This window comes from Carettochelys insculpta, chromosome 6 (genome assembly GCF_033958435.1).
Source record: "Carettochelys insculpta isolate YL-2023 chromosome 6, ASM3395843v1, whole genome shotgun sequence".
Lineage (NCBI taxonomy): Eukaryota > Metazoa > Chordata > Testudines > Carettochelyidae > Carettochelys > Carettochelys insculpta.
The window spans coordinates 81891803-81904940 of NC_134142.1; the positions used below are offsets into that span (position 1 = coordinate 81891803).

The 13138-nt window shown below is 42.7% G+C and overlaps 1 protein-coding gene across 1 annotated transcript; it reads right to left on the bottom strand.

The window, feature by feature from the left end:
• Positions 1-239: 239 nt before the first annotated feature.
• Positions 240-9442, bottom strand: LMO2 (LIM domain only 2). Its single transcript, XM_074998934.1, is given in 4 exon segments — positions 240-1192; positions 4232-4447; positions 8912-9011; positions 9014-9442. Coding segments are annotated over 4 exon segments (597 nt in total). The 5' UTR covers positions 9075-9442; the 3' UTR covers positions 240-972.
• Positions 9443-13138: the final 3696 nt, after the last annotated feature.

Below are 13138 nucleotides of genomic sequence, written 5' to 3' on the forward strand. Positions count from 1 at the left end.
TGCTTGCTGTCTCCTTCCTTGGGAAGAGCCACAAAAAATTCACTCAGAGCCACATGGGTTCTTATGTCACTGCCTTAGACTGATGCACATCCATGTGGAATAGCTGCTTCAGCAGACTGATAAGACTCAGCTGTGCACCAAACATAACCAAATGCAGCCCTGGCACAAATGAAGGAAATAAATAACAACACAAAATTCACATCCAAACAGTTGTACATTATGGAAAGAAAGAATGCTCAAACCTTCTGCTGTTTTTATTAAAGGATTCAGGTTCTTACTACACACAACAAATATTTTATTGATATAATCTAAATTAATAAAATAGTTGAATGACTCTTTAGATTTATATTTGTATAGAAATGATCTGTGGAGCATCTCACCTTCAAGCAAGGCCGCTTGAAAACAGCTATTCATCAGAATTTATTGAAAGAATTGTTTGGGGCTAGAGGTTGCACTTTTCATTCTCAAGGGAGAGGGGGAGATTTCCATGCAAAAACCCAGTTTCTCTCTTGCACAAAGCTTAAGGCTTTGGAGACTCTGACTGACTCTTCATCTCCAGTGTCCTTCCTTATGTCTACATGGGGAGCTATTGTCTAAACAGAGTAACTAGAAAAGAGGAAGAAAAAAAATCAATTGCACAATCCTAGACTGCAAGTGTCAAAGCTATAATGTCTCTTTACACAAGTTGCTACTGCATTTCCAGTTATGAGAATCTATTATCACATTGTATTTTTTCCCCAACTCTTGCCTACCTGGCTGATGTCAGTTATTGTCAACACGCCTTTGCTAATAGAAGTCAGTCTATTTGCTATTGCCTGTAGTTTAGATTCTGTCTGAAAAGGACCTACACTGTGGTGTTTTCCCCCCCCCGGTTTAGACAAAGCACATAGTCTGAGTGATTATCTCCACACTGCAGCTATGCATTTGCGCCACCCATGAGATACCACCTGATGACTATGAAGCACATCCTGGTTATATCATCCCATTTATCTTAGTCCACTCATAGATGTCCTGCTCACACACTATGTCTGAGTTGATGAGGAGATATCTGTCTCCAACACAAAAATGTTTCTGGCAGGCAGCACATTTGAAGCATTCCAGGTGGTACACTTTGTCCTTCACTCGCATAGTCATCTCATAGGCTCGGATTCGCTTGTCACAGGAAGCACAAAGACCATCTTGGCCAAAGAGTCTAAAACAACAACAAAGAGTTATGCAAAGTTTCCTTTGACAAAAGGACAGGAAGAGGCAAAGGGAAAGAGAATGGAAGCAAAAGAAGTACAAAACATCAGCTTTTCGCTACAATTGACATTGCATTGTAAAAATACATACAGGTTTAAATGTTTGCATGTTGAAATCCAACAAGCAGAGATACTCAACACTTTCCAGAATTGGGTGAGGAGGTGTTGATCTGCCAAAAACCTAAGGGTGTGACCCATTTTTAAAAAGAACATCCTTCATTCTTGTGATCAAAGTAAAGCCCCAATTCTGAAAGGCAGTGAGCAACTTGAAGGGGATTTCAACTTCTCTAAGTCAGACCATGAATGCAAACCACCTTAATACATGCTTTCACTTCTACCTTCCCTAAGCAAGCAATAGAAATTACTGGGGACTGATAAATCTTGCCACTGCTCAGTTTAGTCTCCACTATGCTATGTTCCAAGATTTCACAGGGTATTTGGGATTCCTTTAAAATCAAACGATTCTCTAATCATAAAATCACTCCTGCTAGGTTTCAGGAGCTAGACTCTGTGACCTTCTAGGAATCCATTATAACCCAAAGGATTTGATTATCTGGATTGCTCTTTGAGCTATATTAAGAAACGCTATCGAGACCATTATTATTGGGTAGTCTATTGAAAGAACCCTCTAATGCATGCACTGCCTGATTATTCCTCTCACAATGCAGTACTACTTTCAACTGGCACATGATGCTCTATACAGCTGTGAGTCATAAGGGAATGTCATCCCCTATCATGGGCCACAGCTTGCAGAGTTTGTAAATCCTGTCATTAAATACATAAACAGGAATGTATTATTAATAAAAAGGAGAATTTCAGAAATAGTCTGTCTGACATATTTGCTTGTGTGCTTAGGTTCTCTGCTTTGCTGCATTAATTTCAGAACTAGCATGTCCATTTCCCTAATTTTTATGTGTTTATCACAGGCTGTGCCTGCTTTGAGTAATTTGCTAGATTTGAAAGAGAAAAACTTATTAGATGTCTGAAGGGAAAAATTTCAATGATCCACCAGGAGATGTCGCTGTTCACTCCTGCTTAATGAAAGTGATAGCAATATTACAGAACGGTTGTGAAATTTTTCATTTTCGAAAACACACAGTCTCATTGTACAGAAAACACATTAATTTTGTTCCAAAAGCCTGTTATTCTTCTAATAAAAAGTTAATGAATGTTTGGCAAGTGCACTTGGGACTGGATAATTGTTAGAATGCTTCTTATTATGGAAATGCACAGACTAAGCCACTATTGGGGCCCAACCTCCAGTGTCTACTTCAGTAAAACTCTCATTGGAAAAGCTCTGTAACGAAATACGTAGGAACCCTACTCTCTCCCCCACCCAATTACCTGCAATCTTAAAGTGAGTTTTCTGTTATGAATGTCTGATTCAATGTAAGACTAGACCCTATAAAGCAGGGGGATGGGGGTGGGATAGAACTATGGGAGTTCATACTTAATCCATTCCACCAGCTCCTGGAGCATAAAGCATACATTTATAACAAATAGCACAGTAAAATGTTAATATGCTTTAACTGTAATGAAGAACACATAGGTTATATGTTATTAAGTTATTAGGAAATAATAGATTAACAAGTTTTATTGACCCAAATGTTTACAACCAATTAATAGCCAAATGGCATAGGGTAAGCAATAAAACACATAAGTCATCTGTGGTGCAGAGCTGTGTTACAGCAGTAACAAGCACTGAACTTGGTTAACAATTACACCTCACAACCCACCTGCCCCAGATACATATAGTGGGAAGATTACATTTAAGCCAATAAGTAGCCCTTGGCAAATATCCATACACCAGATTCTTAGCCTTTCAACAAGAGTAAGTTATTAGGAAATAATATATTAAACTTTCACTCAACTGATTGGTCAAAATTTGTAAGTAGAAAGATGGACAAGGATCTCCTAAGGCAACAACTGTAACAGATGCTCTTATAAAATCAGATTCCAGAAAAGACTAAAGCAAGTGCATTAGTCCATTTATTCAGGACAGTGGTTAGGCATGTGCATAACTTTATAAATGTGCTTAATTCCGTTGTTTTCAAGTTCTCCAGAACCGGGGTATAATTATTATAATTAGATCTAAATATGTACAGCATAATGCCTTTCAGCCTGAAGGATCCTAGAGAACTTTGAAGACTGATGCTCAAATCATAGTTACTGCAGAGCAAAACATTCCTCTCCTCCCACACTGAGATTAGCAAAGCAAAGCATCTCTTTTCCACACGGTCTTCTTGCACCGTAGAAAAGGGAATTTGGTTAGGTACCAGGATACTTTAATCTTACAAAATGGGCACAAGATCTTTCACAAGCGCTCATTCTGTCTGCCTCAGTTAGGTTAAGTCTATACTAGCTCAGAAGATTCACCCACTTAGGGTTGATCTTCTGGGTGACACGTGAAATTGACCTCTGAGGTGTTGTGGTCAGCCCCTGTACTCCTCTTGAGACACAAGAGTAAGGGAGGTCAACCAATGGGAAAAACTCTCCCGTCAAACTTTTTTCAGTAGGGATGGCCAAGTAAGCTGAGTGCAGATACATCGATTCTAGGTATGCAATTGCCATATGCAGTCGACTTGCTTTACCTAGTGTAGACATAGCCCTACTACACACATTGCATCAGAAAAAAACTCTTGCAGAAGTACAACTCCTGTAACATCATGCTGGGACATTGGCTGATTACTGACTCAGAGGAAAGAATGGCACTTAACTGATTCTGCAGCGCATACTCAAGGTGTCCTCACACAAGTGCAAACATACGTCAGCTCTCCTTAGCTTCCCAGAGCAGGAAGCACCACTTGCCACTGTGACTACCCTCAGCATTTAGGTTTAAGGAATAAATTATTCAGTATAAATTCTTCAGAGATTCTTGTGCTGTAACAACATTAGGGATGCTAGATTCATTCTAAAAGCATTCATAAACCTGCAATTGCAGAAAGAAGGCAAGTTAGGATAAGCCAGAGCAGGGTAGAGAGACGCTGTACCTGAGATAGTCCCTCCTGCAGAGTTTCCTGCCCAGTTTATAGTACAATCGTCTCCCCACCTCTCCAAGCCTGCATCCACACAGGTCACAGCTGAGGCAGTCCTCGTGCCAGTACTGATCGATGGCTTTCAGGAAATAGCGGTCCCCAATGTTCTGCTGGCAACCTCCACATGTCAGCAGGGAAGGAGGGATTTGAAGCACTTCATCCACCGGCTCCCTGAGAGAATGAAACAATTGTTGGAGAAGGGAAAGCCCTGGAAAATCAGCCAAACAATTAAAAAAAAATCCCTAACTGATCATGTAATTAGAACAAAAATTATGGCCAGATGAGTCTCCCATTGAAGTTAATGGCATCCCCTCTAGTTGTTCATTGCAGTGAACACATTGTAAATGAATGGTCCAGTGTGTGTGCGTGTGTACGTGTGTGTGCCACTGCCCTCTACTGGACAGCATAAAAATTTCCCAATTATGAGTCATAGTCACCATACTGCTATAAAATAAACAAGACTGTTATGAACAAAGTAAGGAGTTATGATTTTTGAATGAGCGGATCTGGATTCGCTGTCTCAGAGAAGTTCTGAATGTGCTTCTCTATATGCTGATGACAACCTAGTGACAACAGTTAAACCTGAGACTTTTTATAATCTTCTTGGTATTTTAAAGTAGTTTTGTTTTATCCCTAGTAAAATGTAGCAATGCCTTCCCTAACGTAAACACCCTTACATGGTGTTTTTCAGTAAGATTAGTATGTTTATCAGTAAGCATTTAAAAGTGACACCCATTAAACTGTATAATCCCCATAATTGATCTCTGTATTGTTGAGGACTCCAAACAATATTGTAACACAATTTCACTTTCAAAAAAATCTACTTGTTCTGTGGGCTTGCTCCTGCAGTCCTCCTTCAGAGCTTCTACAATGAATGGGAATTTTCCCTTAAAGAAAGCTGCAAGATTGGGCAATGTACATTGAGTCCTCCAGAGCAGTTGCATGGAATTAAACTTCCTTTAAGGAAGATACATTTGGAGGCTAAGTCTGAAGAAGACATCTACTTTAATAGTATTACAAACAAATACATAAATTTCGTATTTCTCTGGCTCCCTGGGGAAATCAATGGAAGTTTTGCTCTTGACTTCAGTGGTGCCAGAATTTTAACCAACCTTACTACAGTACTCTTTTTCCCCTCGTAAACGCACCTAAGAGCTTGGTTCTGATGTGGCATACTGTTTTTATACCAGTATAACAGCACTAAGTTCAACGAGTTACTCCTGATTTATACGTGTGGGGAAGAGAGAAGACTCAGGCCCCAAATGTGTATTGTGTTGGTTACTTGATATTCATTCCACCAAATATTCATTTACAGTACTTTGTTCCTATACCAGTATGAGATCACATCATTTCTAAACATGTAAATGAAGGCACGAGTCTACTGACACAGGAGATAAATCCATAATTTTCCACAAATACATGTTCAGAAAGTCTCCTGATACCTGTTTGCATCACTTTCCAAGTTCTACAAGAAACACTACCAGCAAAAGATTAAAAAATGGCGTGTGTGCTTCCTCCTGCAATGTTCTAGGCACCCTGGCTTTGATCCAGCAAAACATGTAGGCCCTTATCCAAAGTTTCCTGAAATCAATGGAAATAGAACTTCACGGGATTAGATCCTTAACCACAGGGGCAAAGGGGCTCATATGCCTAGTTACTTTGAATTTAACAATTCACATGCACATGCTGAAGTGTGTTCTTGAATCACGACAAAGGCACTCCACACCTGGCGGAACCTGTCCCAAAATTCTTCAGTACCTTATTCAGTTACTGATTTCACAACCTGAGGACAGTATGTTTTTATGACACACAGTAACTGGAGTGGTGAGGGCAGAATGTAATGACTCCAACACAAAGAAATTGGCTGTTCAGCATTTCCCACATGCCATAGAAACTAACATTTTCCTATTGCCTTCATTAACTGGAAAAATAGTTTCCCAGTCAAAAATTACTTTCTTTGGTGTCTGAAAAATGTACCGTGCCCCAGAACTTCCACCCTAATGACTGCAGTTCTTACTTCAGCAAATCTCCTTCTGACTTCAGAATTCTGTCTTAAAACGGCATCTGCCCTTATTCACTTCCATTTTCACTCTTGACAGTTCATGTTGCTGTGTCCTAACTTCACTCATGGTCCACTCCTGCCAGACTGCTACACACATTATTGCCATTCAAATCAGTGGGACTTTCTATGTGCAGAGGATCAGACCTAGATTTCCAAAGCATATACCTCTGTGCCCTGTGCTTTTCATGCAGGGCCACTCACAGTAGCATCCAATCACATCTATAACTATGAAGGGGTGCAGGGCTTTCTTTTTCTGGTGCAACACACTGGAATGGAGTTCCAGCACCTTTTTTCCATTAGAACACCAGAAAAATTGTCACCTACCAGATCTGCAACAGTGCAGGGGCCAGGCAGGAGCCCCCACCAACCTGCAGCAGATTGGGATGAAGCAGGAACCCCTGCTGGTCCCACAGCAGGGTGGGGATGCGGCAGGTGCCCCTGCTGGTCCTGTAGCAGAGTGGGGAAGGGGCAGGAGCCCCCACCAATCCCACAGCAGTACAGGGACAAAGCAGGAGCCCCCGCTGGTCCTGCAGCAGTGCAGGGACTGGGCCAGAAGCCCCCACTGGTCCTGCAGCAGCACAGGGACCAGGGCATTAAAACTGAACACCCTAACCCCTATGAGGAATCATCAGCCTTCGAGTTCTGGCACCTTTTCTTCTAGAAAAAAAGCATGGAAGGAATTCATGCTGTTTCTTTGAGGCTTTCTTGGGAACATCAATGCACTAAACAACACGTATAAATCAAATAACATAAATAGGGTATTATGCCCAGAGAGCAAAGCACTGTATTTATCTGCAGCAAATACTACAGGTCCACAAGACTATTTCAGAGATAAAAGGAGATAAGGAAGCAGCTTTTCACAATAAATGCAGCCCGTCTTTTCTGAGAGCAGATGTTCGCATATGACAACATGCATCCATATTTCAAATTGTTAAATTGTGCATTTTCCTGACTGATCAGGAACCAGGAGTTAGTTATTTCAAAGTCCAAGTCAGGCAGAACCGTCGTACACTCTGGCCGATGATGTCTTGAGCTGCCTTCCAGCCTGAATAGAACCTATGATTCTATGTTTATTTTGAACAGAATTTCTGTTTTGTGCATAAGCTTTTTTTCCTGAGCTTGAATTTCATATCCAGCAGATATTCACGACACTCTGAAGTAGGCAAATAACTAGATATTGCTACTGTTTGGTAGATGAAATCTTTAAAAAAGTACCTAGAAGTTAAATTACAACTCCTTTAAATCAATGGGAAATGAGAAAAATGGTAACAAATGAAAAATGTCTGATATAACATATTAACTGCTTTGGACCATGTGTATGTTATGTTTTACATGAATTAGATTAGGGCTTCAGAAGACAACATTCTTAATGACTTACAGGAAATAAATAGAAATTAATTACATTTATAGGAGGAAATACTGTAATATGTTAAGTGTCTCAATGAAAACCAGGAATTTACAAGTGTTTTTCCCCCACTGTACTGTCATGGTGCCAGGGAGACAGACAAGTGTAATGCACCTAATGGTGTTCTTGAGACGCACAGCCCTGGAATTCAGTAGAATGGCATCAGACATTGCGGAGCTGAGTTAACACTCCTCTTGCAACTGAACGCCAGCGTGTGCTTTGGGGTGCAAATGGTTGGCTGCAGGAAATCTAGTGAAAGAGCCAGATCATAACGCTACCATCAGTTACTGAATTTATGTAACCTGTTCCGCCAAGGAGGGAAACAAGAACAAACTTCTCCCCCATCCGCTCTGTGTATGGGCTCTTTATACGTTTGTGGTCCTTTTACAGAACCCCCTCCCTCCCCCACACCACCATGACAATCTCTTGAAAGTTTCAAACTGACTTGTAGTATGAAAATGTGGAAGTTGTACACCATCAGATAACAGCTCTGACCTTTCAGCCTAATCAGCTCGTTGGGCAGATTAACAGGGAGCAGAGCCTGAAAACAAGTTAAGCTTTGGAAACTATTAGGCACCCCATATCTCTGAATCACTCTCACCAGCATCACTGCATCTCAAGAACAGAGGGTGGGGGAAATGCACTGATCCTGGGGGCTGTTAAAATTCTTTCAAGGAGGAGGCTGATCCTGGCAGGTATTTCACAAAACCTGACAAATCTGATGAATCTATAATCTGGCTTCAACTCAAAATGGGGAACTGATGTCTCTGGGCTGGTGCTGCCATCCACATGAGTAGCACGCTGTTATCCACAGAGCTTGCCTCCTCCCGCACCAGCTCAGGGAAACCTGCTAAACCTCCCCATTTCACGCGCCAAAGAGACACACCACCAAATCCACCCGGGTTGTAACGTTACAATGGCAGCGGGGTCGGGAAGGGGGCGAGGGGTGTGTGCGCCCAGGGCTTGGCTGCATGCAGGAATATTATCTCGAAGGTAAAAGCAGCCGCCTACTTCTGAACCCCCCAGAAGGGGATCTCCGAAGCATCTCCCTAGGACCGGCTCACACAAAACAACAATGCTAATTCAGTCCCTTTCAAGCCCCGCTGCTGGAGAAGCTCCATCTCCATCAAAAGGCGGAGCGGGGCTGGGAATTGAAAAGGTCACTTACTCGGAAGGATCGAGGCTTTTCCTCTCGATGGCTGATGACATTGGCAGGGCTTGGTCCTTTGTAGCGTGTCTGTGGTCGGATCTGCCCCCTCTGCCCCGACAAAGGCTGCCGGCTCCTGGTGCCTCCTCGCCAGCTGAGCTCGCCCTCCGCCCCCCAATGACATTCGCAGGATTTCCTCCTGCAGCACCAAAGAGAGACACAAGCACGGGCTGCTGCCGCCGCCGCCGCCGGGCTGTGTCTCCGCAAGGCTGACCCTTAGGAGCTAACCTCCCATCCCTGCAACGTGCCTCCTGCTCGCTGCGTGGCTGGGCAGCGCCAGCTGCTGCTGCTACTCAGCTCACGGATGGCACCAGCCCGCCTCGGCTGTCACTGCCGCTCACGCTGGAGCCCCCTGGGCTAACCGCTCGCGGTACATGCCCTACGCGGGGAGAGGGGCATGTGCGGCGGAGGCAGCGACCCGCCGCATCGTTACGATGATCGAGCTCGGCCCCGGGTCTCTGGTTTCATTTCCTTTTTCCTGATCACGACTGAAATACAATAGAAGGAAATCACGCTTAAAGAGACAGCTGCCCATTTCTGCACCGGACTCCTGGGGATTTAGCAAGACCAGCAGCCGCATCACGACCGAGTTGGCTTCTTAAAGGGCCAGCAGCGCGCTCGCCGCAGAGGCAGCGCGAGGAGCTGCGGGTGCACGTGTGGTGCAATGTAAGGCTCCGTTACAGTGTTGCAGGGAACGTGAAAGCGGCCTGCCGGGCCTGCATCAAGTGCCCAGGGCTAAGGCCACCCCAGCCACCAGCATTAGTCCCAATAGTACTTCAGGGTAATGCTCTGGGCTTTGAGATCCGAGAATAAACAGCCTTCAGTAATAACTCGTATTATGAGCTACTGAGCTGCTTGAGCCAGCTAGGCCCCATCTCCTTTCTTCCACGGTTCGATAGTCATGCAGAGCAGCAGAACTGAACCCCACCCAGTTCATGAGGGCCATGTAACCAATTTATCAGAGGGGTCGTGGAGTTAGTCTGTAGATTTACGCTCCAAAATATCTGTTAGTCTACAAGGTGCCACAGGACTTCTTGTTGAATTTGTACCTTATTGCTAGTTGCTGTTAATCAGCTAGAAAAGCTCTGGAGTGGCTCCTTATTGATCACTAATGAAGCTCCTAAACCTGGGAAAAACCTGTGTGAACCGTTTCAGCTCCCCCCTAGCCGCGTGTCAGACCTTTGCTCTCTCTCAAGGCAGGATGGGCCCCTCTTCGCATCCAGGAACAGGGTGATGTACACCAGTAGAATTAAACCTACTACTGCAATTAACAGCATTTTGCTTTGCTCTGAAGCATTAGATACTAGCCACTGGAGGCAGGGCATGGATTAGACTGACCAGCTGTTCCAGTAATTGCAATGTAAAAGATCAGAAATAAATTCTGAGTGAGTGAAGAATGAGAGACATAGTTAATTGATACATTGATTCTATTTCAGGAATATATTTGGCCTATTTTTATCAACCTAATCTTGCTTTATTAACCCCTTCATCCAGATCTTTGGTCACTGAAGCAGTAACACCAGAAAAACATTAAGGGTTTGAGCCAAAATCCAGTGGTATCTGCTGAAAGATGGGCACGCTTAAATATAGTAGAAGAGTGATGTGCTCACAGTCAATTTTCGTGGGTTCAGTTTAGCGTGCCGAATGGGGCTGTGCTAAATCAAACTATCAGGGCACCATTGGCAGTTACGTGGATCAAGGGAAGTCAATGGGAGACTTTCTTCCATTGACTTGCTGCTGTGGGGACAGTGACATAAACTGATTTAAGATACATCACAATTCTTGTAATTGGAGCTGCATACCTTAAATCAATTTTTTTCCCCCTAGTGTAGACCTAGCTTATTGACTTCAAGAGAGATGGGGCTATGCCCTAACAAATCTCTGAAGCCATCACAGATCATTAGGAAACACCCGTTCTGTTTGTTTAAATATACTTTATTACAGTATGTTACTCATGTTCATAATGCAAAATTTTTCTACTAAAGGAAAAAGCCCTTAGTTTGCATCAACAGGATGGAATGGTGTGATAAATATTTCATGCCAGATATATTCCCTCTCTCTGATCATGAGCAAAAAGCAAATCTTCCAGATAGAGAGAATAATTCAACTACAGAAAGACAGAACAATTAAATTGTTGGTGACTTCATTCAGTGGTTTGAAGGATTAGTAAATTAATGTTAAGGTAGGGGCTGAGTATAAATGTAAGGACATCAAACACTTTTTTTTTCTTAATTAAAGTTTAAAAAGCAAAGGACCATGACTTCAGCACTGCCAGGAACAGACTGCTGCTATGAGGCCATTGACCTCACATCATACCACCTCAGACCAGGCCTGCTGCTGGCAGTCAAATTGAGAAGGCTCAATGAAGTCAATGAAAACACCCTATGTACTCAAAGGGAAGCATGCGCTTAGGCTTGGCTGGACTGGCCACGAGAGCTCAGCACCCTGGGGGATAAAACTGAAAAAAATATAAAATCTGACAATAAACGTATTAGTCCAAATTCTGCCTGCAGTTAACTTTGTGCAGTTGCTAGAACCTTAATTAGTGGGGTTGCATAGGAATAACCAAGAGTGGAATTTAGTCCATTATATCTATTATTTTCCGCATACTATAGTGCGTTTACACCTTCCTGCATCTTGCATTTGACATTCTTTGTCCAGGAATAAGTCATATGACTTTATCATGGATAGGTTGTGAAAATAACCTTATCACTGCGTTTGTGAAGTAAAATGTTCTAGATGGGCTTGTTCTCAAGGGAAGCCAATATTCAAAGTCCTTGCTCCAAAACTCTACCCTTTTCTTTTCTTATAAATATTTTTTAATTCATTTTTAAATCCATTTGCAGGAAAAGCCTATTGGATGCAGCCTAGACAAAAATCACGCAGTGCAAACTTAGCAATGGGTGGACAGCTTTGAAAAGAAACTTTTAGGACTGAATCCTGCCAGGAATGGAGCACTGCTGTGAGGCCACTGACCTTGGTCAGACCCCCCCTTAGGTCACGTCGGGAGCGGGCTTCCAAGATGAGAAGGCTCATGGAATTAAACAACACACCTAATGGGCTTAAGTTAAGTTCATGCTTAAGGATTTTGTTGGACTAGGCAAGAGTACTCACTGTAATGGAACTGGAAACTTCAGCACCCTGTCAGACCAAACCCTGAACCAACAGGAACCTCTCCCATTTGGAGGCATTTGAACAAGGTTCAAAGCATCTGGTTAATAGACTAAGAAGTAGAAGCAGACTATATATGCATTTCAAATACACGGTTTGACTCAGGCTTTCAGGTTCTGGGCAAAATGCCTAGAGAAGGCGATATGCTGAGCTGCTTAAGTAGACAGCCTGCGAAAGTGCTGATGGAGCTACATGATTCTTACAGATACCACCTATCTGCAAGTCTGAAGAAAAAGCATGATGGCCACCAGAACAAGAAGCTCTCTCATTCTCTGTATGCCCCATAGAGGTGAGGTGCCAGCAGGAGGAAGGGTGGAGAGCACTGCGTACAGAGGAAAAAAGCAAATCACTTCTCTGGTGGGTAAGATAACCAATGTTCGTTTCACTGTGCCTAGTGAGAGAGAGCTTGAACTTAGTCTAGTTAAACAAACCGTAATAAGGAAATACCGCATGAGGATTAAAGTTGTCATGGTGCCTTAAGTAGGCTGTAGGACAAAGACACAAAGGTAACATTAGGCTCTATGTGGCAGGTGTGATTTCAAATTAAACTAAAACAAAAGTTTTAGAGAGGTATTTGTGTTAGTTTGTATCTTCACAAAACAAAAAAGCAGTCCCGTAGCACCTTACAGACTAACAATATTATTTATAAGGTGATGGGCTTTCCTGGGAAGGACTCACTTCTTCAGATCTGAAGAGTAACTGCTAACTGAGAGAAAAAGAACTGGCAGAAAAGCACTTGTGAATATCAAAGGTGGGGAAGTTGTCCTTGAAAATGAATTCCAATTCCAATTTGACAAAGGGAGACATCAGACTTGGAATTCATTTTCAAGTTTGATACCTATCACCGTGGACTCAACAGAGATCTCAATTATCTTACACATTACAAGGACAATTTCCCCACCTCTGATATTCTCAGTGATGGCAGACATCCAACTTAACTTAACAGACACTTGTAGAGGATTTTTTTCTTTTTCTCCCCTACTTCTTCCTTCAGCACATCTAGCTGATTCCTCAATT